Source organism: Rhineura floridana, chromosome 1, assembly GCF_030035675.1.
Source record: "Rhineura floridana isolate rRhiFlo1 chromosome 1, rRhiFlo1.hap2, whole genome shotgun sequence".
NCBI lineage: Eukaryota > Metazoa > Chordata > Lepidosauria > Squamata > Rhineuridae > Rhineura > Rhineura floridana.
Window position 1 is genome coordinate 106,707,563 of NC_084480.1, and position 18,941 is coordinate 106,726,503.

Genomic DNA, 18,941 nt, shown 5'->3' on the forward strand with positions numbered 1-18,941 from the left:
GAGCAGCAGATGGAGACTTGGGTCACAGAGATGCCTTTTGTAGCCACTCTAACAAGGAAGAAAGCCCAAAGTCTTGAAAAGCTGTGGGATAGGAAAGCATAGAGGTGTGACTCTGCACATGCTTGGAGAGTGTGAGAACACAAAGGGCAGGGTAGAGCCCAAGTCAGAGGTAAGGTTAAACCCTAGTTTAGTGCTACAGAAAGGAGACTTGGGTTTGCATACTCCTCTCATTCCTTCTCTGGCACAGCTGTGAGGAGGGGCTGGAAGCACTGCTTCCTGGTTTTATAGTAACTTGTTATATTAAATTAGTTCATGTTGTAGCTAATTTGAAGTATGACTTAGTTTGATTTATGATTTATGATTTATCAAACTTTGACTATGATTTTTCAAATCTTGGGTTTTGATCTTCTTGTTTCAGTAAACCATTGTTTAAACTAACTGCAGTTCCAGGTTTGGACATAATGGCAGTCTAAACTAGAAAGTTGATGCTCCCATGAGGTGCTCTTACAGCTACACCGGGGTGGTGGTGCAATGCTTGAGCCTTATGTTTAAGCAGGTTCATTCACAATGCTAAAACTATGGTTTAGTGTTACATCCTAGACAAACCATTGGGTGATGCAGGTGTTATATCTGCATGCATAATATCTTGGATTTCCAGAACAATTTCAACATCTTTTGGGAGAGTTAGACTCTGTATGCACAGGTAGTATTCTCAGTATGTTTGTACATCTGCATCACTTCACAGCATATGTGCAGAAAGGTCTGTACAGACAAAGCCACTAATCTAGTTTGGTACAGTATTCTTAGATTTGGATAATAAGTAAATAGACCGTTAGAAACTGCTATGGCCATAGAAATCCATGATTATATTGGCATTCTGTGGTACCATGTATAAGGTTATTGTAATACTAAGGGCAGTGAGATACTCTTAAGTAAAATGTATGCAAAATTTTAAATAGAAATACTACCAACTTTTGAGTATGTGTACTTTGTGACAGTTATGTTGGGGTAAACAAGCTTAGAAATATCAAATATATTGAATTATATTTGTTAAATTGTTGATTTTTGTCTTATTTGAATTTCTTGGTATGTTTTGTAAACTGGTTTCTCTCCCAACCTGCACTGCCCCCCCCCATTTTTATATTTTGATAGTAAGTGGATGTTTGTTGTAAGCTGCTTTGGGCACAGTTCACTACTGTGGAAAGGTGTGTGTGTATGTGCCTTCAAGTCAGTCACAACCTATAGCAACCCTATGAATCAGCGACCTCCAATAGCATCTGTTGTAAACCACTCTGTTCAGATCTTGTAAGTTCAAGTCTGTGGCTTCCTTTATGGAGTCAATCCATCTCGTTTGGCCTTCTTCTTTTTCTACTCCCTTCTGTTTTTCCCAGCATTATTGTCCTTTCTAGTGAATCATGTCTTCTCATTATGTGTCCAAAGTATGATAAACTCAGTTTCATCATTTTAGTATCTAGTGACAGTTCTGGTTTAATTTGTTCTAACACCCAATTATTTTTCTTTTTTGCAGTCCATGGTATGCGCAAAGCTCTCCTCCAACATCACATTTCAAATGAGTTGATTTTTCTCTTATCCGCTTTTTTCACTGTCTAGGTTTCTGATGTAATAAATAAATAGCATTGGCCTGCAAGCACCTGAAGGACCGCTAAGTCTCAATCACACTTTATAGTCAGGAGAGACAAACTCCCCAGCTGCAACAAATGGAGACAAAGCACAGCCAGCGTATGTATATCCTGAAGATGAGTGTAAGGTCACAGGGAAAGAGTTTATGCAATTCGTTTTCCTATGTCCTAGCAACCATTTTGATCTGTGTGAAAAAACAGATTTCCAAATATATTCCTCACTCTGTGGGTTCCCCAGTGAAAGGTCTTAAGCATGATCAGAACAAGTATGTGGTATCTGCAGTTTTTCCTTTCAAGATTTACCACTTTATGTTGCTTACAACTTTTCTGCCATCTCTCAGTGTGTGTCAGGTTCAAAGTAGCCATTATTTATACACCAAGAAGCTATTTCTTGAAAGTTATGGGATTTGTTCAAGAACTTTAAGCTGCAGGACTATCCTTAACACCTGTTTTGAGAACAAAATACTTTATTTTTTGTCAATAAAACTATAGTTTTACAGTAGAATATACTAAATAAATTATGTAATTTTGTCCTTTACAAGCAATATATCTAATCACAAATATTTCAAAGACAATATATGTACACAACATAAGGCTTTGTTATAAATAGCTTTTTTTATTTCACTAATAAACAGTGAAAATTTATTTATAGAAGGTAGTATCTCATAAAGTATGTGCAGACCTATTACATTAACCCTTGTATGAAATTAATAGGTGAGCAATTATAATTCTGGGGGAAGTGGGGATAAGCAGAATTGATTTACATAATATTCACCACTGTGATGATGACTGTTTAAATAGGCAAAGCAGATTAGATATTTGTGCAAAACCACTGAACACATGCAAATGAAAAAATTGTGTGAAAGTCAATAGGAAAATATCACTTTCAAGTCCTGAAAAGATGATTGGCAATAGTAGAGAAAGCAGCTTAAGTATAGTGTATGCAGTTCTTCACAGTTCAGCAGGCAACAGCACATCATAGTATGGAATGTTTCATTTCTCATTTGCCAAGTCTAAGGTATTATTTCTATGCTTCAAGAATCCTTTGACATTTTCAGAGGCTCTGTTGCTTATGAGTTTTTGTTTTCTAGGCTCAGCAAACGTTTCCTCTTAAATGTGGAGTGTAGAACGTGCCTTTCTTCAAATATACTCATTTTAAAAATTCGTATTTTTTTCTTTCATGTGCTATTACTGAAAAAAAAAAGAAAAAAGATTAGTTTGTTTTGGGAGGGAAAACAAACTTCATAGCCAATTTCCTCACCCAAAACTGTCAGCATAGCTGAAAACAACTTCCTTCCTATGCTGGCTTTCTCACCAGAACAATAATATTTCATATTTTTTAAATAATCATAAGCCAATATAATTTTATTAATAGCACATAATGTGTTTGAAACATCCCAAAGGGTCTGCACAGTTCTATTTGGTACAGTGGTATATATTCACCTCTCTAAAACCCAATATGGAGCTCCACTGAAATAACACAACTTCATGTAACATGGTTAAAACAATTTCCCTAATATCACAATTACCCAAGAACACTGTTGTAGCTATTTTCAGATTCTGTTTGTAATCTGCTATGTGTACTCCTGTTTGAACAACCTTTCTTTCTTTCCAAATCTCTGTCTCTTGTTACAGTTTGGAGGAGTTAAAAGAGTTTTGCGTCATTAGGGTTGTGTGGGGATAGAACTTAACATTTGCTACACATTTACATAACATGAAGAAGTCTACAGTAATTGTAGGTAAATGTTCTGAAAAAGATGCCCAGTGGTGAGCAATCTTATCCTAGCCTCAGTGTTTAGAACGAGACCACCACTATCATCTTTGGACAGGCTGCCCTTCTGCTGGATGTTCCTGGCAGGAGGCTTGGGAGATTCTCAACATCATGGTGAGAGTGGCTTGATAGTAGTTATCAGACTCTCTTGCTGAGGGGTGCTTTCATAGCAGAATATGACTATGCCCTATTAACAACCTTATTAACAAGGAAACAAATATTGTGAAGCATGTTGAATATCTTACCATGCCTGGGGAAGTGCAGTCAGCAACTACAAATCATACTCTAAATAACCATCTAACATTCCTGGCACAAGGCATAGGGGACATATTGTGTTGCATAATTGGATAATGCACAAGATATTTGCAAATGATACTGCACAGGACATTACTTACTGATTATAAATGAATAGCAGCATTGTGGCACTGATTAGAGTATCTTATGCAGCTGCATAAAGACCATAAAATATAGCATTTCTCATTGTTACGTGAGTTTGATCATAAAGCCATTGGCAATGGTGACGCTCAAGGACTAAATGTGAAGCTAGTGCTGTATCCTTCAATTAGGCAAAGAACATTCACTATCCTCCAAACTCAAGTCAAACTGCTAGCAAAAGTCACTTTGGACAACAATATCTTTAGGGTCAGAAAGTGTACAATCAGAAAGATATATCTAAGATCCCTTTCAATATTACAGAGAATGCTGAGAAATGTATAAGAGACTTTCATTCCAACATCTTCTGCAACACTGTAAAAGGATCCTTATGTACATTCTCTCAGCTCATGCAATTGGCTGGGACAGTTAAAAGTCCCGGACCAGCCCTGAGCTGAAGATAGTGTGAAATAATCTTGTTAAACTACATTTCCTTTCATTTAAAATATAATACTCCCCAACTGTGAAGGCTGAGAAGCTCAACTATTCCTATACATTTAGAGGAAGCAGCTGTGAATGTGCAGGGTACGAACTGAGAATATCCATATGGTTGGTACAAGATATGAAACGAGGAAAACAGCGCAGTAGATTTTATCAGAATTCTGACTCTGCTAAAGAAGGACTAGAATATCGACATCTTACTACTGGGCTTATCCTTAAACACTGGAAAAGGAAAACCCTTCCTTCTAGTTTAGTGCTCAGATTAAAGCTCTATCAGACAGATGAAGTAACACTGGCAGAAAATTACTCACTGCTAAAAATACCTAATGCCAAGGCTAAGACAACTGGAATCAAGAGACTGTTAACAGGTGATATCACTTGTGAAAAATAATAATTTCTTTACTTTTCAGAACATCCTGTATTTATCACCACACTTCCTTACTGGAATGATCATTTTTGACCCATGTATTTTTCAGGGCATTTTGTTTTTTTAAAGAACAGCAACGCCAGGTTAATTAGACTTCCAAATGTACTGCATTTAAAAAGGTTTAGTGCACAAGTGATTTACAGCATAATGGTAAACCTATAAAGAACATTAGACTTCTGAAGCTGATAAATGTAATCTGAAGTAGTACATTAGCATCAGGTAAGAAACAATATGACAACATCTGTTTTTATGGTATTCTGAACTCCTGTGCCTAATGAACACTCAGAAGTTAAACACCTGCATACAAATATATTTACTGAGCTGCCAGTCTAATAATATAATAATAAAATTTTATTTCTAAGCCGCCTATCTGGCCGAATTAACGGCCACTCTAGGCGGCGTACATAAAAATTTTTGATACAACATATAAGTACAATTACAACATCAACCTCTAATTAATCAAACCCACCCACATCTTTACAAAATAAAACTAGATTACCCAGGAGTCCCGTAGGCCCGCCTAAACAGCCAAGTTTTCAATTCTCGGCGGAAACCTGCCAGGGAGGGGGCATGGCGAAGGTCATATGGCAGAGAACTCCAGAGGGTGGGGGCCACAATCGAGAATGCCCTCTCTCTGGTCCGCACCAGCCTAGCTGTTTTAACTGGTGGGATCGAGAGAAGGTCTTGTGAGGCTGATCTCGTCAGGCGGCATATTTGGTGATGCTGGAGGCACTCCTTTAGATAAACTGGACCGAAACTGTGTAGGGCTTTAAAGGTTAACACCAACACCTTGAATTGGGCCCGGTAAACAACTGGTAACCAGTGCAGGTCTACTAGCACTGGAGTGATGTGATCACAGCGGCGGCTGTCCTTGATCAACCGTGCCGCTGCATTCTGTACCAGCTGTAGTTTCCGGACCGTCTTCAAGGGTAACCCAACGTAGAGCGCATTACAGTAGTCTAAGCGAGAGGAGACCAGGGCATGTACCACCCGTGGGAGCAGATGGACAGGAAGGTAGGGTCGCAGCCTCTGTATCAGATGTAATTGATACCAAGCTGCCCGGCTCACTGCTGAAACCTGAGCCTCCATGGACAGCTGGGAGTCAAGAATGACCCCGAGGCTGCGAACCTGGTCCTTCAGGGGCAATCTTACCCCATTTAACACCAGGTCAATATCTCCTAACCTTCTCTTGTCTCCCACAAGCAGTACCTCGGTCTTGTCGGGGTTCAGTTTCAGCCTATTACCTCCCATCCATTCACTTACGGACTCCAGGCACTTGGAAATGGTATCCACAGCCAACTCTGGTGAGGACTTAAATGAGAGACAGAGCTGAGTGTCATCCGCATATTGGTGACACTGCAACCCAAATCTCCTGATGATGGCCCCCAGTGGCTTTACATAGATGTTAAATAGCATGGGAGAGAGGATAGAACCCTGTGGCACTCCACAATTGAGAGGCCAAGGGTCTGAAACCTCATCTCCCAATGCCATCCATTGGTGCCTGTCTGAGAGATAGGAACGGAACCACTGTAGAACATTCCCCCCTATTTCTATTCCCTCCAGGCGATCCAAGAGGATACCATGGTCAACGGTATCGAAAGCCGCTGAGAGATGCAGGAGGACGAGGAATGAATGTTCTCCCCTATCCAACGCCCTCCTCAAATCATCCACCAGAGCGACCAAGGCTGTTTCAGTTCCGTGTCCAGTCCTGAAGCCCAATTGGAATGGATCTAAATAATCTGCTTCATCCAAGTGTGTCTGTAACTGTTTGGCCACCACTCGCTCGATCACCTTGCCCAAAAATGGTAAATTAGAGACTGGGCAAAAGTTGTTCAACTCTTTGGGATCCAAGGAGGGCTTTTTCAAGATGGGCTTTATTACCGCCTCCTTGAGGGCAGATGGCATTGCACCCTCTTCCAAGGAAGCATTTACCACTGCCTTGATCCCTTCGCTCAGTCTCTCTTTGCAGCCCACAATGAGCCATGTGGGGCAAGGATCAAACAGACAGGTGGTCGGCCTCACAGTAGAGAGCACCTTGTCCACTTCCTCAGAGGGAAGAGGCTGAAACCGATCCCACCGGACCGGGATGCAACTGGCCAGCTCTGGCCCACTTCCTGTATCCACGGCGTATGGAATCGTGCTCTTCAGGTGCTCGATTTTATCAGCAAAGTGTTTGGCAAATGCGTCACAGGAGGCTTTAGAGTGCTCCATGGGTTCCTGCGCAACTGGACCGACCAGGCTTCGGACCACTTGGAACAACCTCCTGGGACAACACTCTGTGGATGCAATAGAGGCAGCAAAGAAATCCCTCTTTGCTGCCTTTGTTGCCACTTGGTAGGCAGCTATTGCTGCTCTAACCAGTGTCCAATCGTCTTCAGAGCGAGATTTCTGCCACCGGCGCTCTAGTCGTCTCACCTCCTGCCTCAGACCCCGTAAGCGTGGTGTATACCAGGGTGCAATCTGAGTTCTATTCAGGGGGAGAGGATGTTTCGGAGCCACCCGGTCTATTGCCCTGGTGATCTTCCTATTCCACTCTGCCACCAGGGTTTCGACCGGGCGACCTTCTGACGGCTCCAAATCTCCCAGCGCATTCAGGAATCCCTTTGGCTCCATCAGGCGTCTGGGACGGACCATCCTAATAGGTCCCTTTCCCCTGCGGAGGGTGTGCGGCAATGAGAGGTCCATGTTCACCAGATAGTGATCTGACCATGACACGGGGTTCGAAGAAACAGCCCCCATTTTCAGAGCACTTCCTCCCCCTCCCGAGACAAATACAAGGTCAAGAGCATGACCGGCTACATGGGTGGGCCCAGAATTACTAAGGTGCAGTTCCCAGGAAGTCATGGTTTCCATGAAATCCCGAGGAGCTCCTATGAGAGCCGCCTCGGCATGCAGGTTAAAGTCCCCCAAAACCAAAAGGTTGGGGGAAAGAACCTGCACGCCCGAGACAACCTCGAGCACCTCGGTCAGGGAGTCAGCTGTGCAACAGGGTGGGCGGTACACCAGCAGAATCCCTAAACTGCCCTTAGGGCCCAACCTCCAGTACATGCAGTCAACAAACTTGGTCTCGTGGAGAGGGAGTCTGGCAAAGCTCAAGGACCCCCGGTAGATGACTGCCACTCCCCCTCCCCGCCTACCCATCCTCGGCTGCTGCGCGTACTGGAAACCGTCTGGACACATGGCCTCAAGCACAGGAGCTGAGGCCTCATCCAGGCAGGTTTCCGTAATACACATCAGGTCTGCGTTCTCATCCACGATCATGTCATGGATGAGCGATGTTTTCTGTACCACAGACCTGGCGTTACACAACAGCAGTCGAAGGTTGGATGGAGTCGTACATCCCCCAGTTATCTTCTGGTGGTGAGCAGGCCTGGAACAGGAGATGGATATTATGCATCTATCCCTCGTTCCCCGAAACTGGCATGCCTGCCCCTCACACCCCTCCAGCATCTGCCGCCTAGCCTCTTAATATCGTGGCTTCCCACCCTCCCCACAGGAACCCTCTCTGATATGCACATGTCCCCCTCCCGCCTGGGACTCAAGCAAAATCCCCCACCCCCAGACAAGTCTACATAAAGATGTCAAAGTGCTTCGTTGCCCTACTCCCTTCACAAATCCTGTTCTTCCGGAGCAGCCGGAGCGGCCGTATCGATGGTACTCTTTCTCCTCCTCTCTTCTGTGTATAAGTCACAAGGGACAGGCAGGCAGCGCCCCAACCCGCTGCTCCACGTCCTCCACGTCCTCAACCAGCCGACTCCTACACTCAAGAAACACCGTCCAGCAGCGACAATAGCGCAGCGGCAGCCGGCGATGGAGAACGCCACCAGCCACTGAAAGGCACGGGCCAAGGCGCCCGCCGGGCCGACGCCCCCCAATCCCCCTCATCGGCACAGGCCGCGTCCAAATTCCGGCCGTTCTCCGCGGCGTTCTCTCACCGCCGCTGGACCACGCCCAAACTCTGGCAGCTCCACATCGAGGCAGGGAAGGCAGGCCACGCCCAATCTCTGGTCGCTCTCCGCGGCGCTCTCACTGCCGCCGGGCCGCACCCAAGCCATGGCCGCTCTTCAGCCGCCGCCGGGCCCGACGCTCTCCACGGTCCCTCCACACCTAGCCGTTCTCCGCGGCACTCTCTCACCACCGCCGGGCCAATGCTCTCCGCGGCCCCCCACGCCAAGGCAAGGAAGACAGGCCACGTCCAACCTCTGGCCGCTCTCCGGCCGCTCTCCGCGGTGATCTCTCGCCGCTGCCGGACCGATGTTCTGGCCGCCCTCCGCAATGCTCTCCCGCTGCCACCGTCGCTCTCGATCTCGCCCCAACGCCACACAAGGTAGGGAAAGTAGGCCTCATCAAGTAAAAGGGGGGGGGTGAGGACTGTTCAGCTCCACTCATGTGTGAGCCCCCAAAAAGATGTTAAAAGACGGTAAAATAGATGTTAAAAATTCGGCTTACGGAGCTCCAACTATAGCGTCGTCCTCCTGGAACCTTCTCTTCTTTTAATGTAGCTGCTCCAAACTTCTTTACAGGCTTGACTCTTCACTTACAGTGTCTGTATGTTTCCCTTTGTGGGGCAAATAGCAACTGCAGAGGGATGGTTTCTCAAGCAAGGCTCCCTTGGGCAGCTCCATTCATAGCCAAGGATAACTACTGCACAAAAGCAGACCTGAGAAGTTTCTTCTTAAGAGGCTTGCATCTGTTGCACTTTTTAAGTCAACAATAGGTGGCAGCACTGTGTTTGGAGAAGTAACAAGAAACTAGTTTCCAGACACAACTGAGGACTCAAAACAAACTAGTTTGAGTGATAAACAAGTTAATTCATGTAACGAAATAATTGTGATGATCAATTTTAATTCTTACTTGCTAAATAACCAATAGCTATTGGTGCTAACATTACCAGTTGGGTCATTCCAGATTACTTCTTAAAAGAATGATATGAAAGATTTAATCTATCAAAGATGGACATTCCTAACACAGTTCAGGCTTTAAAAGCTGTTTAGAGGATAGAATCAAGGAATCCCAAAGATTCACAACTCAAAGCCTAGAAATTCTTCTCAACAGCTCCTCTCTTGGCACATGTTACAACCACTGAGACACACTGACCACAGAACTTGACTAAAGGGCATGGAGATTCTGGACTAAACCATATTCTGGTGCTCAACATCTGATAGCACTATGTATGTTTTAGCTTGCTCTGTTGAGACCTTTTTTTTTTTTACTCATTATTGCATTGCTTTGGGATGTAAAGTTGGGATATAAATCAAAATTCTCATCCTCCAACATTCATCTACAAAGCTATACATAAACACCACACAGAGTCACCATAATTTGTTCTTTGCTCCTGAAATCTTTTGCAGTATAAATAGATTTCCAGTTCTCATAGTAGTTAGTCAATTCATATTCTAATAGTGCTTCAATTCTCTGACAAGTGACAGTAGATGACAAACAGAAAGCACCTCATTAAAAGGCATTTCAACACAAATGGGTTTGCAGGATATTTATACTCTGGATTACTGTGATACCTGCAAAACACATTCACGATAGTGGTAGAGTGATCTCCATTCTGACTGCAGCAAGTTTAAACAGACCAGCAGGATTGGAACAGCAGACAGAATTACTGTCATGCCAGAACACCTGTTTCATTCCCTGTGGCCATATTTTTAGTAGCCATCAACTGATCAATATATGGAAGCATGTAAAGAACTAGCAATTGTTTTGTGTCAGGGCACAGAGGTATGTGTGTGAAGAGCCGATATCACCGCTTTGTACTGTGTTAGCTTTGTTTCCCTTATCTCACTGGTGTATCTGTTTAAAACTTGTTGCATCAAAACATGGACCACCCTTTTTTGAGTCCATAGATCAGGGTGGGAACCTTTTTAGCCCAGCAGGCCAGATTATTTCCTCCTCCACCCCTGCAGGCAATTTTTAACATGTGGGTAGTTCTTCAATGACATCATATGACCTTTTTTGCCCACAGGGTCCTCAGAAGCCCTTCTCAAACGGCTCTTTTGTACAGTGTTTTGAAAGGGGCTTCCGAAGATCTGACAATCTGCCAGTTGTGGATCTTCCAAAGCCCATTTCAAAGTGCTATTCAAAGTGCGCTATTTTGCTTTGAGAGGTCAAAGCGCTATTTTGCAAGCACTTTGAAAAGTGTTTTGCAAGCACCACCAAGGCTGGAGGTTCCTTACCCCTTACCCCTATTGCAAATGATCAGTACTATGGTCATGTTTGTGTAAAGGCACTCTTCATTTCCCATCAAATGGGGAAAATGCATATACCAAGATACAGTGCTTAGATAGCAAAGAGTCATCACCATCATCTTCCAATTTTTAACTGAGAGATTTTGAATTATTCCAATAGAAACTTGGTTACTTGAACAAAGTTTTCCACTCAGGATAATTAGGGTGTCTGTGTATATGAATGTTAACACTAGGATACAATATATATATTTATTTATTGGCAATTTCTTCTTTTGATTGCTTTGCCACAGACATAATAAAGTTTGGTACAAGAAGAAACTGCTGTGTTTATTCTAGAAAATAATGACCCTATAGACATATTGTTGCTACAGCCACTTGAACAAATGATTCACTGCAGTGGCTGCATATCGCTTGCAATGCATGCAGTTATAAATATAAATTTATTTATTTAGACCTGCTGTGTATAAAGAAAAAGTGACACGAAGGAAGCATCTAAATGAGGCCTCCTTTTCCGCTTCTGCTAATTATATTCATGTAAAACAGCAATCTGGGGTATGGAAGGTACAAAGTTCTTCCACCATTTATGAAGGATTTGGCCCTACCTCTACACCAACCTGGCACTTTGGGATTAGGTTTCAGAATCTGGGTGAGTGTTAGGATATTATGTCTTATCTTTTGGCTGCTACTACTCCTGTGGTACAGTTTAGCAGATAAAGGATAGATCAGATGCTTTAGCAGTTGTCAGCTGCACACAAACCATATGTTTATACCATTGAGAATATCTTTGTCACTTTAGATATATTGTATCTTATGTCCCAAAAAATGAGTATGAATAGTAATTTGCAGGACAGCCTATTACCTAGCAGGAATTATGCACTGTTCCAATAAGACAGGATCTCCACTGAACTCATTGTTCATTGTATTTGACATTTTCATTCTCAGACTGGTTTATTAGAACGTTGGATTTGTTTTTAGGCCAATGGCAAAAGGGTGCTCACAGGAACAAGGGCCAGCTTGCAGAGGGAGGGGAAAAGATGATTAATCAGACACATGCCACAATCATGGATCAACACTTTCCGTCTCATTTCATATTCCCAGGATGTGGTAAGCAGCATTTGGTGAAATGTGGCAGAGCAACCTTGCCAAAATCCCTTCCAAACGAGCACATCCACAGAAGATGAACTGTTCGTCCATAATTTTTTTTCTTGAAGGTAGTTATTATTCACTATTCCACAAAGACAGTCCAGTTTCAGCCATGCAAACATTTGAGAGATTTAACTTAGATCCATAGCACTGATTATGTTTTGCTCTACATGGCGCTGGATCTAAATAAATATAACTGGTTTAGCCAGTATTAGGAAGAATTATGCAGAAAAGGAGGGTTTCTTTTTTCTGATTTTTGTTAAAATCAAGGAGGATATTATTTATACTGTCAATATTACTGTGTAGAAATCTTGTTTATCTGAATTAGGTTTCAATGAGTATCATGTAACACATCCTGATATTTGTATTGTAATGTATGATGTGGGAAGTTTTTGTCTCATAAGTTAGTTTAACTGTCACTTGGTGCCTTAAATGACAGCTGTGAGTTAGAAACTCAGTATACAAAAGAAAGATAGAAGGTATACATATTTTGATTGGTGGGTGTAGGTTTAGAATTTTTAGTTAAGATAGTGTGATTGGCTGGGCTGAACCAGAGGGGCCAGAATAGGTATATGTATGGCTGGGTGGTGGTCATCAGAAGGGGTTAGGGAGCTGACTGGAGTTGTTGTTGGTTGGTGTTGATGGAGTCAGCCAGAAGAAGACAACAGCAGACAAAGAGGACTGGGGAAGAAGAAGGAAGACCTGAGAGGCAGGTGGAATGGCTTGGTGGCTGAAGATTTGTTAGGGATAGCTTAATCACTTGTCTTAGGTCTGAAGAGAGAAAGGGAGAACCTGTCTGCAGTGTTGAGGGGAGAAGTGAAAAGAAGCTTGGAATGTTACTCTCTGGTGACTAGTAGGTGGACCAGAGAGGAGCTTTCCAGGACAATACAGCAGGACAAACCTGCGCTTCAGTAGGCCAGTAAATGGTTGGAAAAAGAAGCTTCTGGCAGAGTCCTCTGTTATACAGTTGGTGAGGCTTAACTAGGGTAGAGAGAATAAAAAGGCAATTTGGCTACAGGGTTTTAATAGGGTAACTAACTGCTTCCTTAAAGCTTTCTTAGTTTAACATTAATAGTTGAATGTAAACTGTTGGTATTTAAAGTGGCAGTAGTAAGTTAACAAATCATATATTCATTTAAAGATACAGTACTTTTTAAAGTAACCAGATAAGCTTGTACACTTAATAATCTTGTAATAAATAAACATAAATATTTATTAAATATCTGTATCTGACTGGCCTGTACTGCACGGATCCCATGTATTTTTGCCAGTTTGTTTTATTGATTGCTAACAATACAGATGTGGGATGGAGCACTCATTTACATTTAAAAGATTCCCTAGGCTGAAACAGAGTTAACCAAAGATTAGTAACAGCATCTCTGTCAGAATATAAACAAGTTAATCGCAACTACTAGATTTCATGAGATGAGCAAATTTGAATAGCATTAAGAATCTAGAAGAACACAGAATGGCAAAGACTAATCTGTTCAATGGAGCGTTACCACACCTATGAGACTTTCCAATGATGTTCTAAAAATGTCACAGGTGCTTCCTTTGCCTTTCCCTCTCTTGCAAGCACACAAGATGAATAATATTTGTAAATTAATCCAATCCATTATGAGAAGAGGGAGTTCTCTGTGGTGGTTCATTTATAGTAAGATTTTCAAATAAACCAAGCATTTTCCATTCCAACCATAATGTTATTAAAACAGAGATTCCTTTGGTAACCAAAGCAACACTGAGAATTTTCAACACTGATTTACACATTCAATTATAGCTACAGAACTATGAACAGAACTACAGGTATAGTTCAAGTACTATTATGCTATACCTTTTTTCTCTCAAGTGACAGTTCTCTATCAGAGAACCTCATATTTTCAGTTTTGTAAAAATGCCTAGGGGAAAGGGGGGAAATACTTTTATACTACCCACAAAATGAGGAATGTGCTTAACAGTTAAACATTTAAAGTACACTTCTGTAAATATGGCCCATAATCAATTAAAAGCAAGTTGGCTATTTAAAAGTGTATAAAACTTTTTTTAAAAAGGAAATATTAGACAACTTACTAAGTATACATCCAGCACAGAAGCATTATCATTCTCTGTCTCTACTGTGCTCTGTTCTGAAGTCAAGCAGATAGCACTATCTTCTAAGGTGAATGTTGAACTTGAAGGCAATCCTTTACTGGATAAAGAGGTAATACACAATGAGCATGAAAAGGAAAAGAAGCTTTTGTATAAAGAGCTTACACTTTTGGGATTTTCTTCAATAATTGTATACAACTATAAATGTTTATCAGCCCCTGGTTAACACCTGTATGCTATTCAATAGCAGTCAAGGTCTTCTGGATCTTACCTTCAACATTCAAAAACACATCCTGCCTCTGGGCTCCAGTACTTCCCACAAAAGAATGAGCAGAACTGAGTGCAGAGGCCTAGGGAAGAACGGCAGCAAGACAGCTTCAGCTGCTTCTGAATGGCCCCTCCAGATAGAAGCATGCTTGGAGGAGCAGCTGCACACAAATTCAGCTACTGGGGGAGGATTACAATAGTGACCCTAGAGCTGTTTTGCCCCCGTTCTCCATGACTATAACCCTGAACCATAAAGGTAAATTTCACTACCTTGCATTAAAATATGCCACGGAAAAATAAGAGTTTTATGTTGTTCATTACAAACTGCATCTTTATATATCTAGATGGATTTCATTGGGACAGGTGTAACTTGCATTTTAAATTTTGTTTGAGAATAAAAACAAACCTATTTACACTTTTCCAAACTTTGAGGCAGCACAATAACATTTCCGCATACTTTGTCTGTTTTCACACATACACTTTTAGAGATGGTCAATTATTATAGTTATTTGGGGAACAGGAAAAGCAAAACCAGACACACCCATAGATTGGGTCAGACTTCACAATGACTGATACGTTGTGGCTTTTCCTCTTTTACCCATCCTAACCTATAAACAAAATAAGATTGTTGTGGCTATTTAATCTGCAAGTTTAAAAGCTTTACATGTGTTTTATGCTGATTTTATGTTCATATGTAATTCAAAAGAAAGGGCAGGACGAAGGGTTAAAAAAAACCCTGAATGTTGAAAAGTCATTATTCCAAACTAGATTCTTAAGATGGAAAGTTGTTCTCATAGCAAAATGTATAATAAATACAGAACTGAATGAGAAAGAGAACAAATAGTGGCAGACATTTCTGCATATATGGTTTCCATGGTTTCAGCAAGGGCTGGAGCAAGCTACCTATTCATATCTCAGATAGCAGTAACATTTCACTCATGCTGGTATTTTTTTCCAGTGCTGAGCTAAATGCAAACAAACATAGGCAAATTGCCAAAAGAACACTGGAAGTGCTTGTTTAATTTGCACCACATTTCATCATCTTTTGCAAATAGAAGTCTGGCATGAAAAACAGTGTGTTGGCAGAAAAGAAAAGAACCAAGGTTGTTTTATATAAGATGTAATGAACAGTTTGGAATCAAATACAATCTTGAGGATATGCAAAGGATATAACCAAAAAATAACAGGGGACAGGAGAGGCCAACAACCAATGGACTGGGAGAGTGAAACCACTGCTACTTTGATCACAGTAATATCATGGTCAGCAATGATGACAAAACAAACAGCAACTGCCGTATGATTAACTCCTGAAAAAAAGGCTACAGCTTTTAAAAATTGATGAAATAGAAGAAGCCATTCCCTAAGTGATTTGGGGTGGGCAGGGAGGCTAAGGGGAGATCCCCAGTGTCAGAGAAATTAAAGAAGAACACATACTGAAATCTTTCGTTATAACTTTGGAGTTGTTGTTATTATTATTATTATTATTAACAAGAACAACAACAACAAACAGCAAATATATAACTAGTTCCCTAAGCTCAGTTAAAGGCAAGTGAGCATGGGGGAATAGTTGAGTCAGACCAAACTATTAACATTGTGGTGATGAAGAAGCCATCTGCCTCTCCGATACAAAGAACCTTACCAGTCAGAGTGGAAAAATACATAGGGCTTTCAATTGTGCCCACCTCCAAAATTGCAGATGATGAGTGTAACATCCCCACAAAGTTAGCTGGAGAACTTGCCTGTCTATGTTACAAGTCAAATATAGCTGGATGTATCTCCCATAAAGAGTGCTGATCCCCCAGCAGGTGCATGGGGAGAACTCAAATGACCTCAGGAGTGATATCTACTTCCCCAGGCTTCATTTCTACAGCAAATGCAATCATAGAGATCCATTTCATACTTTTGATTTGCATTGTAAACTAGCCTGAATTTGAAATGACAAGCAAGCATATGTTATACCTGGCAAAACAATCTGTCATTTTAGAAAATGTAGTACTTCAGAGACTAATATAACAATACATTACTTAGACATACCATTGACAACCTCCCAGAATATTTACTATCAAATGCATCCCATAAATGTTTCAAATGGAACTCATAAAATACCCACATATATTTCAAGAAGATGGTTCTCTAGTTAATGCTGATAGCCAAGACTGTTATTCCTAGGGAATATCTGCCCTATAGGCTTAAAATGGTTCAACAGTAATTTGCTTTCCACATGGAACTTCAATTTTGTTGGGAAAGGGCAGGAAATTATACTTTTTTCAGCAGAATTGAAGCCGAGAGTTCACCTTTTCCAATGACTTTCAGGCACTCCTCATAAAAGTATTCATTTACATTGCCCCCACTTGCTCTCAGTGACAGTATTATACTGATATCTAACTACATAGTACTGTAGAGTTCTCTTAAATACAGGAGCTCTGATTTGGCTTGGATCACCCACATTTTTAATCGATGCAGTGAACAGCAGCAACAGCTGGGGTGTGTGTGTGTGGCACCAAACAGAAATGAACAAGAGAATAGTTGCACAGAGGTAGTTTTCTGGGGGGAAGGGAGATTTCTACCACACAGAAATTGTTATTTTAATCCCAGGAATTAGAACTAGAGATTATTCACTATAGCTCTACTAGGATCTAGCAGAATTTTCAGCAGTGTTACTTAAGTACAATTACTAGGATTCATTGATGAATAATTCATTACATTAATATAAATCTGACATACATTTATAGTGTAGATCTATCCTAGAGGCAACGTCAGTTCAACAGGGGCTGTGTAAATGGCACAGGGTGAACAAACAAGTGTTTAATATGCCTTACATGTATCAGCTTCCCTAGAGAAACCTCTTTTTGTACCTACTTCAGTACTTTCACCTACTTTGAAGACAGCTTCACAAAAAATCACTACATGTAGGGGGGGAAACTGTGTACAGAATCATATGTAGAACTGATGCATATATGTTTCATCACAATTATATATGTTTAGAAATACACAAAACAGTTTTTTCCATATTTTAGTCTAATACACTATTAGACAGCCCGTCCCCAATTTCCTTAGGATAAGCATCAAATATTTATCAGCCAGATCTGTATAAGCAAAGATGGAGCTGGAAGCCTGATATTTTTTTCAGCTGCAAAAAGGGTCAAGGTATTGATGAAAAGCGACCCAGTAGATCATTAGAATACTTTCTGGGAGTGATACCTTATGTGCATTGCAATTACTGTCTTGCAAACTCCTATAGCTGTTACTGGAAAAAAATAAGTGGAATTGACTTTTTATTACACTTTCTGGCTTTGAAGTAAAGTTGATTGACATTAAAGATTCTTTTGTTCTACCAAACCCACATTAATTGCGAAGTAAGTTTGCATTATCAATAATTAGCATAGACATTGGCAAGTAAATCTGTTATATTGATGTCTCCAAAGAGAAAACTGTTTTCAGTACAATAGGGCACCTGAAGGGAACCAGCAAACTGAAGTCCATTTTTGGCATTTTATTTTTGCTCACTTTTAGTATTGTTAGTTGCTAGACAGTTTAATAAAAAATATAGTCTGATTTTCTATGTTTCACATTCACTGCTATGAAGGCTACCGTACACAGTTCACAAAGTGGTTTATGTAAGATTATGATAACAATAAGCATTATTTTTTTAAAAGGCTACAATAAAATGGAAAAGACAACATTCTTGTTTTGTGGTGATATTTGGAGGAGGAAGGGGCCACTGTGGAAGTTGGATGGTAGCAAGTTCCCAAGTTTCTTCTCCACTCCTCTCAGGGCAAGGTGGTCCTTGAGGCACGCTGTGTTGTTATTGTTACTACTACTACTATTCTGCCAAGTGGTTTAACCTTCTGATGGTAGAGGTAATAAATTATCTCTATAAATATTCCAGCATATATCCTTGTACTACCTGACCTGTCTAGGCTTCTACCACATCTGGAAAATCTGCTGCATAGTTTGCATAATTGCTTTCTGCCTAAGGCTTTCACATTCTTTTGTGTTTTGAATTCTGTAGTTTCACCTTTTGCTTATGGCAATCTGTATCTTAGGCTGCAATCCTAAGCATTCCTACTAAGGAGTAAGCCCCACTAAACATAGTGGAGCTTACTTTGAGTAAAGATGCATAAAATTGCTCTGCTGGGCTATTTTCTTACAGTGTTCGTTGGAAAAATAAATAATTGTTGAGCCTTTAAAATTTACTACTTTCCAGCAGTTAACCTAATGTTGAAGGAACACTTTAGCCACCGTCTTCTTGCTTCTACTTGTATTTATCAGTCAGTATTTCTAATTTAGTTAAATTTACTGTGATTCACAGAAGCTAGACTGACATCGAATATGAGTAAGGTCTTCTCTTTGGCACAGCTGTGCAGACTTCCTTCCCAGTAGAGCCCTCCAGATTTATTTAAAACACAAGTATCACTTATCATTGTTGGTATCCAAGCTGATGAACAGCATACAAAAAACAACTACCGTGCCGTGAAAAAGTATTTGCCCCCTGTCTGATTTTCTGCATTGTTGCATATTTTTGGCACTGAATGTTGTCA

General features: G+C 41.1%; 1 protein-coding gene and 1 long non-coding RNA gene across 7 annotated transcripts in view; one reads left to right on the forward strand and one right to left on the reverse strand.

Annotated features, from left to right (window-relative positions):
• LOC133385519 (uncharacterized) lies at nt 1-12,312 on the forward strand. Its single transcript, XR_009762898.1, has 3 exons — nt 1-169; nt 1,612-1,740; nt 12,004-12,312. It is a non-coding gene; the product is annotated as an uncharacterized LOC133385519 (long non-coding RNA).
• Nucleotides 2,090-18,941, reverse strand: part of PIP5K1B (phosphatidylinositol-4-phosphate 5-kinase type 1 beta) — a 151,806-nt gene continuing 134,954 nt past the window's right edge. For 5 of the 6 annotated variants that reach the window (XM_061628705.1, XM_061628665.1, XM_061628675.1 and 2 more), the window contains 2 exons: nt 14,116-14,233; nt 2,090-2,831 (listed from right to left, as the gene is read on the reverse strand). In XM_061628705.1, coding sequence (XP_061484689.1) covers nt 2,829-2,831; nt 14,116-14,233 — 121 coding nt within the window. In that variant the 3' untranslated portion in view covers nt 2,090-2,828. The remainder of the gene's footprint in view (nt 2,832-14,115; nt 14,234-18,941) is intronic. The other variant, XM_061628694.1, reaches the window with a different exon arrangement.